The following is a 19,494-nucleotide window of genomic DNA, read 5'->3' on the forward strand; positions in this document are numbered from 1 at the left end:
ACAAGACCGAGCATTTCCGGCTTGTCCTTGATTCTGAGCATGCGTGTTTGTACTTTGGACTTTTGTCCGATAGAAGTCCGACAACACACATTTGTTGGAGGAAAATTTGAGAACATGCTAGCCAACATTTGTTGGTGGAAAGTCTGACAACAATTATCCGAGGGAGCATACACATGGTCGGACTTTCCGCCAACAGCCTGTTATCGAATATTTCCCATCGGACAATCAATCATGTGTACAGGGCTTAAGGCTCATGTGAATGTACTGTTGATGCAAATACTCTAGAACAGTTGGATCACCTTTGTACATCCAAGGGTTCACCAAAGTCTACACCAGGGATATGCAATTAGCGGATCTCCAGCTGTTCCAGAACTACAAGTCCCATGAGGCATAGCAAGACGCTTACAGCCACAAGCATGAAACCCAGAGGCAGAGGCATGATGGAACTTGTAGTTTTGCAACAGCTGGAGGTCCGCTAATTGCATATTCTTGGTCTACACCAACCCCAGCCTTGTTTGATAATGTCTTGGGTTACACATATTGCCGTACATGTTTTAAGGTTTCCACATTGTGTATTATTATGGATGGTATGTTGGAGAGATATCTGGAGAGACATTTGAAATACTGCAAATGTTGAAAATTTATAAGGAATTGTTGCCCCTGGCTGTTTCTGCACTATATATGATGTTTGAGTATGGAAAAGTATAATCTTTAACATTTGTGTTCATTATTCTTTTTCAGTGATATCCTGTATTAGTACTTATTATGTGGTTAGAACAAATATTTTCAATGCATGCACAGAAGTACCTGTCTATATGTCAACTACTGCCCTAGCAGAATTCTAAAATGCAGAAAAACAAAGGACCTCTTTTATGAGAATGTGTATATAATTTAATTCCCAGCTTCACTAAATGCACTAAATGCAATAGTGTTTTATACTAACAAATACAAATTTGTTTTTCAATAAATCATGCTTTGCAAAATACAAGTTTATTGGGTAAAAACAAGAGGAACGACACTTTTTAAAATGATTTTTTATTATCCTCATTTTCAGATAACTCTGTAAACAAGTACTAAGTCTTCAGTTTTTACAGATAACATAGACTTTCTTTTCTTGAAATTTTAAACAAGGAAGAAAATGTTTTCTTTTTTTAATTTGCTTTTTACATTACAAACATGAATAAAAGCTTGATCGTTTTTTTTTTTTCCCCGTAATGTAGTTATATGTATAGAATCGTCAACATTTCTTTGAATCATTCTCAGCCAGAGAGCTCTTGGATTTTGTTTTCTACCATCGTTTTGGAAGATCCTGCCATGCGATCTCTCTGAAAGTAACATTATTTTTAAGTACCGTTTAGATGTGGTTCTCAAGTAAAAAGAAAAACATAGATATATTTTAATAAAATGTGCTCAAACAGACCTATTTAACAATGTTGGTGCAGGTGAGGGGGGTGCTGGGTGCAGTCCCCCATCTGTCCTCATCATGCATGGTATAAAGTATTTTCAGTATTTTACAGCAGATCATCTCATGTTAATATAAGCAAAATGAGTGCTATAGATGTCCTGTGAATGTCAACTAGAGAGATATCTGCTTGACTATTAAATTTCATGTAAAACTGAGCTGTGTTTTGTCCATCTTTCTGCTTGGATGAACTTCATGTTAAATATCTTCATATTTCAATTTTATTATATCATTTATCAGATTTCTGTATTTTTGTTTTATTGTGAAAATGCAAACAAATATTAACAGAACTGCATTTGTGTTTAGCATTCTTTTTAAACAAAAACATTTGGAATAGTATTCTCACATCTGAGCTGCTAGCAAGCGAGTGGCTCCTTGCCATGGCAGTACCATTCTCTTTGGTACCCTGGATCAGAGATGCTACTGCATGAACTTTAATTTGGTAGAAGGATCCTTTAGACCCTCCGCTTTCATCTGTCAGACTCACCTGTTCTTTGCTCCGGCACCAGTTTCTTACCCTCCATGTGCGCCCATGTCTTCCATCTTCCTCCAGCTCTGCAGCCAACCACAGTGGAGGCACTGTCTAAAGGGACAACTGAACCCCCGGCATTCCTGGTGAGCTCTTTTGTGATCCCCAGTGCCTCCTCACTTTGCCTGTCTCTCCAGTGATTCTCGTGTACTCCAGCCTTCATCCAGATGAATGATCCCTGTGCACCCTAATCTGCAACTTATGCCTGTGTCCCAGAGTCTATTTCTGTGATCCTCGTGTTCTCCCATCTGAATCCTGCTCTAGTGACTCTGTGCACCCCTATCAGCAACCAGTGTCCATTCATCATTGTATCTCCCTGTGTACTCCAGTCAGTTGCCTTCCCCTTTGCACCAGTGTCATTCCATGTGTGCATTGCAATGACATTGTACAGAAGAGCCTGATGCGCAAGTCACCGCAGCACACCACAACACAGCTGTTTATATCGTACAGGTGTATTTTAGTGCCTGGAAGCCCCTGCTGTGACATACAGACACATATAGACATGAAAACTTCCTTAAAGTGGTACATGTGCACAGATATAGTGTCTACAATGCACACTGCTTGCGCTCAAGGCATTAAGTTTGAGAGCATGCACCACTTTATTCAAGCCTTCATGCATTTATATATATATGGGTGGCTTGACATAGCACCAGGGGATCCTGGGCACTAAAATATTCCAGTTTATATTGTATGGATGTACATGAGCCATTAATTATCATTGTATTAGATTATCACACACTCTTAACTTGGGTACACACTGTTCATTTTTTTTCTTTCCTTCAATTGGAGGGCTTAATAAATGAAAGATGATAGATTCATGCATCCAAACAAGTGATATGGATGCAAGAACCCCCCTGCTATGCTGTTATATTCAGAGAGTGGGGGCTGTCAGAATACACTGATCAGTGGAAGCAGCCGTTAATTGATCAAGGTTTTTCAACAGGACTGTTCCTGAGAAACCGATATATTGGTTGAACAGGGAGGGCCGTACACACATTGAAAATTCTGGCTAGCAAATAAACCTGACACATTGATGACAAAAATTACATAAAGAGAAACTTGTGTAAGGAATATATAAATCTGTGTCATCACATACCAAAGTTCCATTCTTGATGTAAAAATATTCTGGTACTCCTTTGATATCATATTCCTTCACAAAACCCTAATAATGAAATATAAAATAGTATTAGGAAAAAATAACAAGCCTGCTGAGAAATAAAAAATATTTTATACTTACTGGGCATTCTCCAACATCAACTCTTACAAAAATGACAAGGGTTTTTTCCAAGGCCAGTTTCTATTAAATAAAAAGGAAATATTTTATGTGACATCTGTGACAAATATACATTAACAGAAAAGAAAAAAGGAAGGGAGCACCGACCTTGCGCATTACCAATGATACATTTTTATTTAAAGCATAAAAGCAATGTTTATACCCACAAACGAGCAAGTAAATAAGGCTTTTCAATTGGTGAGACACTGTCTCTAAGCACCAGCAAACTGGACCAGAGGCTCTGATGAAAAGGGTGCGCACTTGAAACGCGTCAGCCATTTGGGATATCATCTGACCCCCTCAACACCTGGTCCGGTTTGCCGGTGCTTAGATACACTGTCTCACCAATTGACAAGCCTTGTTTACTTGCTCGTTTGTGAGTACTGAACTCCAGGAGGTAGCTGAAGACTCGGGGGATCTGGAGACTTGATCAGTAACCACTTGTTACCCACCAAGTTTCCTGCATGAGCAATCTTTTCATTGTCATTGCTGTAACCTCTAAGTTTATTTTCTGCAAATCATGCAGCCCTTTGAACTCCATGTAGAAGTGATCTAATGACAGTACAGTCACCTAATTACTTCAAAACCCTAGTGGCACTTCTCTTCTCTTGCCTTGTGCAGCTCCCCACGTGGTCAGTGTGCTGACCCTTCCCTGTCCTAAGCCTTACATTGCTTTTCTTGTTGATGGATCCTTTGATAGATTCGGGGGGTGTTCAGGATAGCAGAGTGGGAGGACATTATTAAATTACCATTCCCACTTATCATCACAGGGTCAACTTGCAGGGGCTCAATCTTCCAAGGTGGTCAGGTAAGCTGCAAATCGGGGCTTGTATCCCAGATCTGTACTGGCTGGAGGCAAATGAGACATCAGGCATCTAACAGAAGTCTGATGTCTCCATAAAGCGTGCCTATTACTGCGTTAGTGCTAATGCATAGGTGCCTATTAGCCCCTATTAGCATTACCAAAGTAAAAAAAAATAAAAAATGTAAATATAAAATTAAAAATCCCCTTTCCCTACTCAACATGCATGCATGCACACACTGTACACAAAATTAGCACAGATACAGTATATATACATAAATACCTATTATACCTTAGACATCGCCAAGCATGCCAGAGGTGGAAAATTCATTTTATGGCTGTCATATTAATTTAATTCCGCCTTGCTGAGATGTAATCTTTTTTTAAAGAATCACTTATTAATATTTATACAATCTTCATATTTTCCATTTCACAAGCACAGACGATCCTAAAATATATGTAAACCCTCACCTTGTAAAACAACCCTTCAGTTTAAAATAGAAATTTAAGAGTCCTTTCACACGGGGCAGATCAGTGCCCCGTGGATATCGGCTTGCTCAGCGGGGATTGCTCTGTCGATCCCCACTGAGCAGGAAGATGACAGGTCTGTCTCTGCACACAGTGCAGGAATGGACCTGTCAGAGCGCCTCTCTCCCCTATGGGTGATCGGGTGACGACGGACCGCAGTGTCCATCGTCACCCGGTTTCCGATGACGGATGGAAAAGTAGGTTTTTCCTCCGTCACACTTTTTCGGATCGGAGCAGGTCGGATGTCAGCGGACATGTCACCGCTGACATCCGACGCTCCATAGACCTCTATGGAGCATCTGTTCAGGTCCGCCTGAAAAACTGACAGGCGGACCTGAACGGATCGGTAGTGTGAAAGAGGCCTAAAGCAAAATATTTGTGTATAGATATAAAAAAAACAAAAACATTATAAACACTTTTTTATAAGTGATCAGCACTGAGTTCCCAGCACAGCTAGAGAACTGACCATGGTGTGTTCTGGTTAGTGTGGTCAGTTTTTAGTAGGAAAGCAGAGGGACCAGCAGGAACACAAGGGATTTTACACAAAAGAAGCAATACAAAGAGAACTGGATGCTTTCTCATACAAGTACATGGTACAGCAGGCACACATTAGGAATGTGAAATGTTGGGTTTACATATTATTTATGCCTAGAAATATTTGCTATTTGAGTCAACACAGCCTTTTATCTTTAGTTAGCCCATTCAAGATGGCCCTACTATACTTGACCAGGTAGTTCAGAGCTCACCTAAATACTTCATGCCTCAGTAAAATTGAACCTACCCATAACCCCTACAAAAAAACAACACTACTCAGAAGTGGAGTTAAAATGGCCAAATCTGCCTTTTGTTAAACTTTTTATGGTAGTAGTTAGTGATTGGACGAGGTGGGGAGGAGGGGTGGTGACATCAAAATCTCTGCCTAGTCCAATCAGAATAGGCCTTGTATTTTGTTAAAAATTAAAGGTGTTTTGAGAATGACAGCAAAAATTTGCGGTTAGTATGCAGAAGGGCAGCAGCTCAGCACAGAACACAGAAGATTGCAATGATCTCTGTAGTAGTGCTGACTACTACAATGAGAGAGAAAGTGATGGCAATTTCACAATAGGGAAACAGACAACAATAAAAATCAGAAGGATGACCCACCCCTTATGTCACAGTCCCGGAGGATGCTGGGACAGTGACATCATAAGGGGTGGGGGTCACCATGTGACATCACCCGGTGACCCCGCCCCTTATCCCTATATAAGTCACCGCACAACGCGTCCCTGCCATTAAGGCTGGAGAGAGCATCTTGTCAACATCGGAAGGAAGAAGAAGAAGAGAAGAAGAAGAAGGCAGCAGCGCCAGCGACAAGACCGAGCCAACGCTAGGCCCGGCAAGAAGAACCGAAGAGCGGGACAAGACCCCCAAGTCAGAACAAGACCCCCGAAGTTAGAAGAAGACCCCCGGACGGCGGCAGCGACAAACGAGAAAGCCGGGCTCTTTCGCTAGTAAAAGAGCTAGCAAAAGAGCAGAAGACCCCATGAAGACGGAAGAAGACCCCTGGAGCTGTCTATTAAAGTACTTTAAAACCTGTGTTGTGTTTTTTTTATTAACACTTTTTCCCCAGGTGAATGGGTAGGGGTACATCATACCCCATACTCATTCACATAGGGTAGGGGGCCAGAATCTGGAGGCCCCCTTACTAAAGGGGGCTTCCAGATTCTGATAAGCCCCCTGCCCACAGACCCCGACAACCAACGGCCAGGGTTGTCGGGAAGAGGCCCTTATCCTCATCAACATGGGGACAAGGTGCTTTGGGGTGGGGGGGCAGCAGGGCCCCCCTTCCCCAAAGCACCCCCATGTTGAAGCAACGCGGCCTGGTATGGCTCAGGAGGGGAGGGGGCGCTCGCTCGTCCCCACCCCCTTTCCTGACCGGCCGAGCTGCGTGCTCGGATAAGGGTCTGGTATGGACTTTGGGGGGACCCCCACGCCGTTTTTTCAGCGTAGGGGTTCCATTTAAATCCATACCAGGTGACGGGGCTAGCAAGGTGTCAATCTCGCCGATGGAGGCGGGGACAGTCCGCTGGATAGTCGGATCATGTGTACGCGGCATCGGTATTAAGCCCTCATCGCAAAGATAATTTTTCCCTTTTGCTCCATACCACTAATAGATATGCCCTAATGACATACTATTTCAAGTTCTCAGTGCTTGGTCCCTCTCTGTGTTGATTTCCAGTTAAGGAGTCCATATTGTTCACTTCATTGAACAGTTAGGTATAGAGCATTGGCTCTGGGGATTACCAGCAATTAGGTCACTGTCAATAATAACATTTGCAGGAGGAGCAGTGGAGTGATTTGTAATGGGGGCCTTTGATACTGCCTATGCATGTCTGTGCACTCAGCATTGACACAGCAAGTTGTAGGCTGGGACTGGGAGTGCAAACACCAGGGCGGCTACACTGGGGCTGCAGTAAGGCCCTGTAAGGTAATGTTGCCACCCTATATCAGAAAATACATTGGACTTGACTTTCAATAAAACGGAAAATTGTATCATACTTATCGTAATTTTCCTTTCCTGGTGCCTATTCATGGCAGCATACATGTGATAGAGCTCCACCTCTATCCTCTCCATCCTTTCACCTCCGCCTTCAGGACTAGTGAATAGCATAAATTTAAGGGCATAGCCCCTCCCCCAACATTCTTCGTAATATAGAATACCAATGGCAGGAGTTTATGCTGTCATGGATAGGCACCAGGAAAGGAAAATTACGGTAAGTATGATACAATTTTCCATTTTCCTAGTGCCTCCATGGCAGCATACATGTGATAAATAACTAGCTCACATGGGTAGGTTTAATACTTTAATGAAATTTTTTTTTATCAGACACAGACATGGCAGCACAGAGTGCTCTTCTCCTGAACTCCACTGTCGTAAGAGCTCCGGGATCAACATGATAATGTTTAAGGAACATGTGCCGAGAAGACCAAGTAGCGGCCCTGCATACCGTTTCCAAAGGAACATTTGCCCTTGCTGCCCAAGAAGCTGATACTGCTCTTGTTGAATGAGCATTCACCTGAACCAGAGGTTCAAAGTTTTTCACCCTGTAAGCTTTCTGAATTAACTTGACAACCCAGGATGCCAAGGTTCTGGCGGAAGCTTCCTTACCTCTATTCTTGCCCCATGGGATGTCGAATAATCTTTCAGAGTTCCTGAAACTTACTGTGGCTTCCAAGTAGGCCCTGAGGACTTTGGATATGTCTAACTCATGACAGGAGTTTGATTCTGAGTCCAAGAAAACTGGTAATGCCCATGGTTCCGATAGATGTGCCATTGTCGGGACTTTAGGTGTAAATCCAGGGAGAGGATAAAGTTCTACCCTGTCTGGGAAAAATTATATGTGTTCATCCCCCACAACCAGAGAGTGGAGTGCCAAAATCCTCCTGCCGGATGTCATAGCCAACAGAAAAGTTGTCTTTAAAGTTAGGTTCCAAATTGAGACCTCTTCAACCTGCATGAACGGACTAGTAGATAGGACTTCCAATACAAGAAGAAGATCCCTCTTTGGAAAGGAACATCGGGGTGAAGGACGCATCTTCAATACACCCCTGGGGAGTGTAACCACTAGAGGATCTTCAACCTACCTGGTGTTAGTTGCTACAGGAATTGCAAGTACTTGTACTTTAAGGGAACTCTGGCTGAGCCCCAAATCGAGACCAGTTTGAAAAAAGCTCAGAACATCAGCAGTGGAAGGAGAGATAGGATCAAACCCTTTTCCTGTGGTGTGGGATAAGAACTTGTCCCAAACCCTTGCATATATTGCGTTGGTTGTAGGTTTTCTGGCTTTTAACAGGGAGGATATGACCTCTTGGGAGCAGCCTAACAATTCAAACCTCCTCCTTTCAACCTCCATACACGAATATCCAGCTTCTGTGGGTGTAGGAGGTAAGAGAATAATCTCCTGAGTTTGGAATTTTCCTGCGTAGCAAAGAGATCCACCTATGGGGTCTGCCATAGATGGAAGATTTGGTTGAACTCATGGGGATGGAGAGACCATTCATTTTTGTCTCCAAACCTCCTTTATAACACATCTGCCTCTGAGTTCATCTTGCCTGGGAGATATATTGCCCTGAGGTCTACCCGGTTCCTCTCTGCCCAGATCATTACAGATTCCACTTCCCTCAGAAATGTCTTACTGTGGGTTCCCCCTTGCTTCTGAAGGTACGAGACTGTAGCCTTGTTGTCCAAACACAGAAGCACTCTCTGCCCCTTGACCTGAGATGTAAAAGAGGTTAAGGCTAGAAATGCTGCCCTGTAAAAGTAAAATAAAAAATACTAACGCGCACAACCAAATGTCTACTTCCTAAAAAAAAGTCAATATATAAAGTTGTCAGGAAGCTGGCAACATAGAAATGTGATCTCTGCACAGTTATAAAAATAACAATAAATAATATATGGCGCTACATATGATAAATAATATGTGGCGCTAACTCACCTCTAGTAAACCTTTAAATACAATATCAATAGAAATGCTGCCCTCACTTCCAGGAAGTTGGACACTATTCCTCTGGTGGGAAAGGACCATCTTCACTGAATCTGGAAATTCTCTGCAATGGACACCCCACCCCTGGCCACTTGCATCTGAAGTAATTGTGGTCCAATTAGTTAAGCTGGCTCGGGTTGTTCGATAGCAAGAGGATATCATCCAGATAGTGGTAAATTCTTAATCCCCTCTCTCTCAGAGGGGCCAAGATAGATATCAACACTTTTGTGAACACCTGAGGGGAGGTGCAAAGCCTGGAATTGCAGGTGGACATGATCCACTGCAATGCAGGGCTGTCTCAACATTTTCTGTCCACGACCTGATGGCATTGGAAACAGATGTCAGCGCAATGGCTGGTCTACAAGCCGCCCTGCTGCTAGCTCCTTTTGAGGTCTAGGACAATTTGTCTATTTAGGGGGTCCTTGAATGACATTGAATCCTCCATCAGCAACATTACATTTTTTGCCAGACACACTACAGCCACATCAACCACAGGCATTGAGCTTAAGGACTGAGTATCTGACTCTGCCAGTGGATACAGTTTGGTTAATGGGAAGAAGATTTTTTTTCTCTTGAGGAATGGGAAATAGGTTTTTGATTTTTGAGGAGGTTCTTCCAGGTCTTCCCAGGCAATGACGCTCCTCACCACTTGAACAAAGGGCTGAACCAAGGAGGTACTGAAACCAGGCGTTAGACAGTAGAGGTTTTGCTCTATCACATGTATGCTACCATGGAGGCACCAGGAAAGGATTTTGCAGAAAAGATGGCTGCAGAGAAATAAGGGATAGAAAAAGTATGCTGCTGCAAGGATTTTTTTCACAAGGGTTTAATAACACAGAACAAACAGGGTGAAGTCTGCAGATGAAAGTCTGCTGTTGATCACAGTTAACTCTTATTGTTAAATAAAATACATTTTTGAAGTACTTACTTCTATCGCAGGCAATGCTCTTTTGCAATGAGGGCAGTGTTTTTCCATGAACATAACCACTATAAGTTTATTACCAGCATCATTCACTATCTGTTGCAGCCTTTGCTGAAAAGAGAAAATGAAGTTACAGTATCACGTACTTGGAAATATACTAAAACAGTTGTAAATAATTGTAAATTCCAGATAGATGCAAAAGTGTTCAATATTTCCAAAAGTGTCTGCACAAAGGACCTACAGTATAGTATATATCTAGTAAATCCACTTCCATATAGCTCTTTATTAAAGTGCAAATGGGCAGCAGCAAGGTAAAGGCTAAAAATCTCCATTAAAATAAAAGCCTTTTTGCACCTTCCAACACGCTAATTTTTGAGCATGTTGAAGATGCAAAAGGTGTATTGAATGTCACTAAACTATACTGACAATGAAACAAAAGTTACAGTTAATAATTTTCAAAAAAGCGAATTATATGTAAAATAAATTAAAGTAAACCAATAATTAATCATATATATATATATATATATATATATACATACATATATATATATATATATATATATATATATATATATATATATATATATATATATATATATATATATATATATATATAAAATAAAAACAAAATACAGTCTAATTAATTTAGGAAGTGCACCGGTTTAACCCCCAATAGTTTTAAATTGGCTTATGAAGTTTCTTCTTCCATTTCTTATTTTCAGCAGTCCAGAGCATTACAAGATTCCCCACAGCATCACCTAGTGGTAAAATCTGGCATCACAGAACACAAATTGATTCTGCAGGTCTACTCCTTAGATGGTTTTGATTTCCTCCAGACATGTAAGATGTAAGGGATGGAAACAGATTCTTGTTATACAACATACTACTCAATCATTTAAAGTCAATTGTTTTCAGGATTCTTCACCAAAATGAAAATCACTTATTTCTATTTATGGCATGTTTCAGTAACAAGTGTTGGCAATACATGTTTAAATGTGCTGCATTTAGTCTGACTTTGGGATGAGGTTCAGATATGCTGCTCCATGGGTTTGAGGTGAATCTTGAGGGCCTGAGATGCATGGCCTAGGCAATTATATATACAAATTCACCCTGGAGAATTCATTTATTTAACCACTTGCTTACTGGGCATTTAAACCCCCCTCTCATCCAGAACAATTTTCAGCTTTCAGCGCTGGCTGATGCACTTTGAATGACAATTGCGTGGTCATACAACACTGTACCCAAATTAAATTAAATTCAATTTTTATAATTTTTTACCCACAAATAGAGCTTTCTTTTGGTGGTATTTGATCACCTCTGGGTTTTTTATTTTTTGTTTAAAAATATGTAAAAAGACTGTTCGAATATTATTCCAAATTCATAATTCGGCACTTATAGGTGTTATATTATATTCATGGTGGGCTTGCAAAACATATTTGGCTTTATGATTAATTATAAGAAATAGCATGTATGAATGACCTCGATCAAATGTTCAGTTAATCCTCATCTAAAGCTGAGCATTGCTGGATGTTTCTGATGCAGCCAATTTAAGTATGACACATATATGGTATCTTGGTACAGAATGTTATGAGAAGACAAAAATAGACACATGTCTACGTAGCTAAAGCAATAATACATTGTGGATTATATCCTGTTAAAACAAGTTTAGAGTAGTTCAAGCCATTATAATAAGTATTAGTACATAGATACAGTACTTAATGTAAAGTTGGTAATATGTGTTCATATTGTAGATGTTTGGTTATATGACATTACATAACCAGCACATTAGTTTGAGTATGGAGTATGGAGTATTGTCAATCAAGCTCCATATGACTCTCTGAGTTAGTATCTATTTTGTATAGCATATTGCTGAAGTTAGCATAAATGAATGTGTGCCATACAAGTTTCTAAGTTTATGAGGTTATGACATTTACATGTAACATATAAACCAACGTTTCCAGATTGAGCACGGACACACACACACACACACACACCCTCTAGGAGGTATGACACTGACATATTCACACAAAGACTGATAATTTGGGACAGCTGAATTCTGCCAGAAGTCTAAGCCCTTGTACACATGGTCGGACATTCCGACAACAAAATCCGATTTTGTCCAACGGATTTTGTCCGAAACTGGTGTTGCATACACACGGTTGGACAAAGTTGTCGGAAAATCCAATGGTTCGTAACGTGATGACTTTATTTCATTGTGACGGGACTACATTCAGGTTAGTAGCCAATAGCTTTGGTCTAGGAATTTGATCGGAGCATGCGTGGCACTTTGTCCAATCAGAATTCTCTACAAACGATCGGACAAAGTCCGATCGGATCATGTTGTCAGAAAATTTTATAGCCCAACTCTAAAACTTTGTCAGTTGGATATTCCGATGGAAATAGTCCGATGGAGCCCACACACGGTCGGATTATCCGACAACACGGTCCGGTCGAACATTTTCTGTCGCAATGTCCGACCGTGTGTACAAGGGCTAAGAACGTAATTTCCTGCTTCTTCTTGGAGGACACAAGACAGCATGGACAGAAGGCAGCAGCCATGAAGCACACATGCTTTCATAAGCTTACTGCAGCTTTATGACTATTCTATTTCATATATTTTTACCCACACTGAACTGAACTATTATACTTTTTACATTGTATTTATGATGCCAACTGTGTGACAAATAAACTCATACTTTGTTTAAAGTCAGTTTGACTATCAATGCTATTCATTCGGAAATGCCTCTGAGATACAAGAATAATATATATTAATAATATTCTTCAAAGACCAAAAAAAAATAAAAAAATACAAAACCGTTTTATATTTTAATACAATTTACAAATAGCTAATTTTTCTCCTTCATTGATGGACGCTGATGAGGCTGCAAAACATGTTGTTTTATTTTGGATAGAGCAAGGGAGGATGCATACCGGCTGTACTGATGGGCACCGATAGGCTGCACTGATGGGCATTGATAAGGCGGCACTGGTGGGCACTGATGAGGTGGCACTGGTGGGCACTGATGGGTGGCACTGAAGGACACTAATAGGTGGCACTGATAGCTGGCACTGAAAGCTGGCACTGATGGATGGCAGTGATGGGCACTGATGGGTGGCAGTGATGGGCACTGATCGGCACTGGTAGGTGACACTGATAGGCAGCACTGCTAGGTGGCACTGATGAGGCACTGATTGGCACCACTGGTGGGCATTGATAGGTGGCACTCGTGGCCATTTATAGGTGGCACTGATTGCTGGCACTGTTATGTTATTGTGGGCACTGATTCATGGCACTGTGGGCACTGATTCGTGGCACTGTGGGCACTGGCAGGCGGTACTGGTGGGCACAGATGAGGGGGCTTTGCCTCTTCCTCTTTGGGACCGATGTCCCTTCAACAGAAATCAGTGATCAGTCTTTTTTTCTCCTCATGCTGTCAGCGTGAGAAGAAAAAAAATTATTATCTTTCTTCTGCTGACAGCTGATCATGTGGTGGGGGGCCGGTATTGACCCCTTACTCCAATCTGTAATCACTCGAGTCTGATTGACTCAGTGATTACAGTGAGCGCTGTGGGGAGCATGCAAAGGGGATCCGAAGGGGTTAAAGTGTACACCAAAATGTGTGCTGTTGCCCATGGTGATCGGGGTGTCTGCAAGAGAGCCCTATCAGTTGCCCAACCACGGCCAAGGACTGTCCTAAACCTGCTAACTACAGTATGATGTGTGTTATAAACTTTGCTGTTGCTCCTGGCAACCACAGTAAATGCTTGCTGTCACCTGATCTATCTGCTCAGGCACAATCAGTGCTGGGTGGCATGTCCTGATAAGTTCTGCAAGTGCCATTGTCATCAGTTAGCCTGTTAACTTCAATACAGTTAACAAGGGGTTAAAGCAAAGCATGCAGGAAAAGTCCTGCTTATCAGAAAAGCTAGTCTGGAAGCATGGGGGTGGAGCCACGCCCCGGATGAGAGTCCCAGCGTTCCCTGCTAACAATGAGAGAGAGTAAGATGGCAGAAGGTGCACATGTGTACCCAGTGCTGACCTGATTGCCTGATCTGCAGGAGCTGACACTGGTGGACACTGGTGTCAGGCTAGAGCATTGAGGGGGGATTCGCCCTGGGGGTGATTGAGGGGATAGAGAGGCTGTGTTTACTGTTTTATGGATGCAGAAGACCGACCGCGGTGGTCAGTGCCTGGATCCACTGTGGGTACTGTGATGAGCCACTCACCCAGCTCACACCTAGTGAACAGGGACCACTCAACTACAGCATGGATCTGCTGTCATGCCTCTACAGGAAACAGCCACAGAAATCAGTCAGTGCAGGCCTTGAATCATCTGCTAAAGGTGGGGTTGAGTCTGGGGCTGGTGACTCCCCTGCGAAGACAAACAACATTGGGGAAGAAAGTCAGAAATCTGCCTTGGCCTGCTTGTACCTGCCACCACTGTGCAACGGGTGCCAGATGCTGTCCCTGAGATGCTGGTCACGCCTGTACATCCTGCCAGCCCCATCTGGAAGGGGCTAGTGCTGGAAGACCATCCATCTTCAGATGAGCCAGTGAGGAGTGGTAGTGGTGGGCACATAGACTGGGGGTCGTCCAGACTGCAGGCAGACTTTGGGCCCATGGATGATGAGTTTGCAGACTGGTCGCCTCACAGCAGCTGCGAGGGGGGGGGGTGGGGACCCACTCGAGAGCAGAAAAAGGTACTTTCCGGGGTGAAGGATGAGTCAGGGTAATCTGAAGGGACTGGAGGAGCCGTGTAGATCCCAGTCAGTGTGAAGCAGAAATTCTTTAACACACCCTCTGCCACTCAGGCCAAAGCAGCTGGATACAGGCAGTGGGTTGTGAGATCTCCCAAAGCCTGTGTCCTTCCTGGAAGGGAAAAGCAAGAGAACTGCTTCGGTTTTTCAGATCCCAGCAGCAGGTAAGTGAAGAACCGCTGTAGAGTGGGGTCTGGACTACCCCTATGTACCTCCCAGCATCATGGCCATCATTGAGAACTCCCAGGGACAGTGGGAGAATGAGATGGTGTGAGAGTACATGCAGTTCCCCAAGCCTTTGCAATCAAGCTTGGACATTTGGCAAGTATGGTGGCTGGGAAGAGCTATTTACAGAGACAGGGTGGTGGTGGTTGTAAAAGCAGGAAAGCCCATCAAGAGCCACTCTGTCACTGTTAGAGGTGCTGATGACAACCTGAAGAGACTGCCAAATCCTCATTATTACTTGTGAAGGACTGATGGGAGAGTTCAGCTTGCAGGTAAAACTTAGCATGGAGTGCTGTGAAGATTGCGGCCTGTGTCCTTTGTTGTTCGTGGGCTAGGCCGGCCCAAAATTCTCATCTGTTCCAGATGGATGTCCCATTCCCAACTGAAGAACTTTGAGCGAGGCCTAGTGCCGTTTGCTAAATTTGGAATGGCTCCTCCTACCAGAGACTCTTGGGGAAAAAAGAAAGACATTTCTGTGTTTATTTCTTTATTGTCTCTGGCATGAAGGATCATAATCCCCTGCTGACAGACTAGATAGCAAGTCAGTGATAGGAATGTGTTCTTTTCTTGTTCTGCAGGTTTCGTTGTGGATGGCTGTTCACCCTGCTGTGTGATGGACTCAACATTTTCAAGCTTGTTGGAAGTGCTTCCCTTTTAGGGGTAGGTGCTCCAGCTCAATTGTCTGTGCCTTATATTTTGGCAGAGTTAGCTGCAGGGACCTGTAGCTAGGGTGTATATATTGCTGATTTTGTAATATACATACAGTATGTGATTTGAAGAAATGCCTATTTTTGAGACATGCTAGCTTATTTGTACATACCCTGGTCCAAGTTGTTTCCTTTTTTTCCTCCCAAAACTGTTTTTTTAAGGGATGACTTTGCTCCTGGGCGCTATTTTTTCATTTTTTCTCCAGCTATGGAGTTAGGCTGGCCTTTTTTTGGGGGGGGGGGTTTGTTATTATTCGTAGAGTGTCGAATTCATTCGTTCGTATTCGTTGAAATTCGCTATTTATGTATGTATAGACATTCATGATAATGATTTGTAGTTTGGAAAGTCCTTTGTTTATTGAATCTTTTAACACACACAATGACAACGTCTCTTCTCCTTGGCTCAAATACAATACAACACCCTTCTAACTCAGTTCTCAGGAATGCACTTTGCCAGTAATCCATCCTCCGGCACAAAATTAATTAGCTGATTGGACTATAAGATTTACTTTGAGCTGACCTTTTGTTTCATTAGATCTTTAAAGAATTACTGAATTCATTCGAATTCATTCAAAATTAATTCGTTATATTTCTTTCGTATTCGTTGTTATTTGTTCTTTTTTTATTCGGACATTCGGATGCATTTACGAAACGAATTGCACAAGCCTACATAATACTCCTACTCCCCATCCAAGTTTTATCCCCCCAATGAAAATACAAAACAATCACTGGACTGTTTTCTGACTGAGGGAGCCTGTGAAATTCAGTGTGCCTGGTTTTGCAAGGCGGGAGATCCCATTTCAACAGCGGCTCCTATGTGGGGTGTGCTACAATAGTAAACAGGACAAATAGAGAGGTTGTATCTCCTTAATGGGGCCACAGACAGCAATAAAAGCTGACAAGCATTTTAGTTTTACTTTAAATCAGGATTTCGATGATAACAGTTACTGACCTCTCACCTGAACTCACATATCTCATTCTCCGCGTACCTAGCTTGACACCTCAAGCAAAATATTTTTTTAGTATTCATTGTGAAATTAAAGTGATACTGAAGATAAAAAAAAAAAAGTTAAAGTAAACAAATATGTTATACTGCTCTGTGCAATGGTTGTGCACAGAGCAACCCTTATTCTCCTCTTATTGGGTCCCCCTCCTATGCTTCTGGTTCCTCCCCCTTGCTGGGAGTCCTTATAGCAAGCCACTTGCTATGGGGCACTCGTGCATGTTCACTCTGTAAGTACATAAGACACACAGAGAGGGCTCGGCCCCAATCCCTCCTTACTGGTTGGGATTGGCAGCATTGAAAGTCATTGGCTAAGCCAATGAGGAGAGATAGAGAACGAAGAGAGACTCTGCTCTTGTGCACATTGCTGGATTGAGATCAGGCTCGATCCAGGTAAGTATAATGGGGAGATGCATGCTGAAGGATTTTTACCTTCATACAGAGCATGTATGAAGGTAAAATACCTTCAGCCTTTAGAATTTCTTTAAGCAAATGCTACTAAAAGGGGGGAGAAAGAGACAGTGAAGATTATGTGACATTTGTATGTATAATCAGAATGGCAAAAATAGAAATTTATAAGTATAGTACACTGAATAGGTGAGTATAGCGGTCCAACTGGTGGGCAAGGTAATGGTGAAAAGACCTAATATTCAGATTCTATCCCAATCTTGACTGGTGTTCTCCTCCCATAACTGTCTGTCTATGTTAAAGTAGAATCAAAGGCAAAACCCTTTGTCTCATTTTGGATAGAGTAAGGTAGGGTTATATAACCCATGACATTTTTTTTGTGTTGCATTTGTGTCTCAATGGGGAAATTTCATTTCACTTCCTGTCCCATAACCAAAACAGGAATTAAAGAAAAATCCCTCAGTCAGTGAATCCCTGGTTGTCTCCAGGGTGATCAGAACTGGTGTCCCAATTGGAAGATTTACCCTTTGTTACTGTTCTGGGGACAATCCAAAATTTGGGGTTTAGTTATACTAATGCCGCGTACACATGTAGCAGACTATCCGGCGGACTTAGTCTGGCAGACATTCCGCTGGACTGTCCGCCGGACTTTCCGATCGAGCTACCTGCCCACACACGGTACTTTTGCGCCGGACTAAGTCCGCCGTACTTTTGAAATGAACGGACTCGCCCACACACACGGAGGAAAGTCCGCTCATTTTGAGCATAGCTCCAGGTAGCCGGGGCCAGCGAGGGAGGCGTCACTGGCCCCGTCACCTGGTATGGAGTTAAAGGGGAATCCCTACGCCGAAAAATCGGCGTGGGGGTCCCCCCCAGGTCCATATCAGACCCTTATCCGAGGGTCCGTTCATTTCAAAAGTATGGTGGACTGGCACACACACGGCCGTACTGTCCGCCGAAATGCGAGCCCGGCGGACAGATTGGAGTGCAAAACTACTTTCTTACTCCGCCGGACTTTTGGGTAAAAAAAAGTCTGCCAGAGCCTACACACAGGCGGATTGTCCGCTGGACTTTTCCACCGGATTGTTTGATCATGTGTATGCGGCATAAGCGAAAAAACAATTACTTGTTATCTCTGTGCTTGCCTCCTGGACTTATGTAGAGTGGTTTATCCCTGGGGGATTATCTTACTCCACTCCATTAGTCATTCCTCAGTCTAGTCAATATTAAATTATTAACATCTCTGAAATATTTTTTACTAAATATTTGCCTATACGCCACCAAAAAATACAAATACATCTTATCCAGATTTCCTAGCATTACAGATAACAGATATAGTCCCTAGATTGGCTATAGTTTCTTACTCCTGAATACAGGAAAACTCCAATTAACTCATTTACTTAGTAGGGTTTTTTATGGAAAATCTAAATAATACCTTTTAAAAAAAATAAAAAGTACCTGATCACTGATTTTTTCCATTATCTTTGTGTAGCTCGTCCTTTTGATGTGTCTCCACGTTCAGTTTACTGACTGATATCAGACTGCAATAAATTGATTCAGAATTCCCTATATATACACAGACACTAATTACTGACATGTAGCTAGACCACATACCTTTATAATTATCTCTTTGCTCAACACTATTTGGGTGTGCCCTGAATATATGTGTGAATTATGCCTTGAACAGAGGTAAAAATAATTTTGCCATACCATTTAACCACTTCAGCCCTGGCAGATTTGGCTTCTCAATGACCAGGCCATTTTTTGCGATACAGCACTGCGTCACTTTAACTGACAATTCGCGTTTCTGCGACGCTGTATCCAAACGAAATTTATGTTCTTTTTTTTCCCACAAATAGAGCTTTCTTTTGGTGGTATTTGATCATCTCTGGAGTTTTTATTTTTTGCGCTATAAACAAAAATAGAGCGACAATTTGGATAACAAACCCACAATATTTTGTACTTTTTGCTATAATAAACATCTCCATTTAAAAAAAAAAAAAGCTAATTGTTTCCTCAATTTAGGCCAATATATATGCTTCTACATATTTTTGTTAATAAAAATTTCAATAAGTGTATATTGAATGGTTTGCGCAAAAGTTATAGTGTCTACAAAATAGGGGAAAGATTTATGGCATTTTTATTATTGTTATTTTTTTTACTAGTAATGGTGGTGATTTGCGATTTTTATTGGGACTGCAACATTATGGTGGATAGATCGGACATTTTTGACACATTTATGGGACCGTTGACAATTATACAGTGATCAGTGCTATAAAAATGCATGTGTGTGTTCTAACTGTAGGGGGATGAGAGTGACTAGAGGAGATGACAGATTGTTGTTCCCAGCTAGT

The 19,494-nt window shown here is 42.2% G+C and overlaps 1 protein-coding gene across 2 annotated transcripts; it reads right to left on the reverse strand.

Annotated features, from left to right (window-relative positions):
• Window positions 1–1,049: 1,049 nt before the first annotated feature.
• Window positions 1,050–18,708, reverse strand: LOC143976018 (thioredoxin-like). 2 transcript variants are annotated; one of them, XM_077478529.1, is made up of 5 exons: window positions 18,599–18,708; window positions 10,046–10,150; window positions 3,229–3,288; window positions 3,088–3,153; window positions 1,050–1,325 (listed from the first exon to the last, which is right to left on the reverse strand). In XM_077478529.1, exons 1-5 carry the CDS (start codon window positions 18,617–18,619, stop codon window positions 1,260–1,262), a joined length of 318 nt encoding a protein of 105 aa, XP_077334655.1. In that variant the 5' UTR covers window positions 18,620–18,708; the 3' UTR covers window positions 1,050–1,259. The 2 variants fall into 2 exon arrangements, with proteins under 2 accessions (XP_077334655.1, XP_077334653.1); XM_077478527.1 differs by lacking the exon at window positions 18,599–18,708 and adding an exon at window positions 15,261–15,426.
• Between the last annotated feature and the right edge of the window lie 786 nt (window positions 18,709–19,494).

The sequence above is a fragment of the Lithobates pipiens genome, unplaced genomic scaffold, assembly GCF_037356315.1.
Source record: "Lithobates pipiens isolate NorthernLeopardFrog02 unplaced genomic scaffold, aLitPip1_a1.2 Scaffold_13, whole genome shotgun sequence".
NCBI classification, from domain to species: domain Eukaryota; kingdom Metazoa; phylum Chordata; class Amphibia; order Anura; family Ranidae; genus Lithobates; species Lithobates pipiens.

Coding starts and splice junctions, on each gene's coding strand:
- LOC143976018 (XM_077478527.1), bottom strand. CDS start 15,308: ATGCTAAGTTTTACCTGCAAGCTGAACTCTCCCATCAGTCCTTCACAA. Junction 3,154..3,228: donor TTGATGTTGGAGAATGCCCA/GTAAGTATAAAA, acceptor TTTCATTATTAG/GGTTTTGTGAAGGAATATGA. Junction 1,326..3,087: donor ACATCAAGAATGGAACTTTG/GTATGTGATGAC, acceptor TGTTACTTTCAG/AGAGATCGCATGGCAGGATC.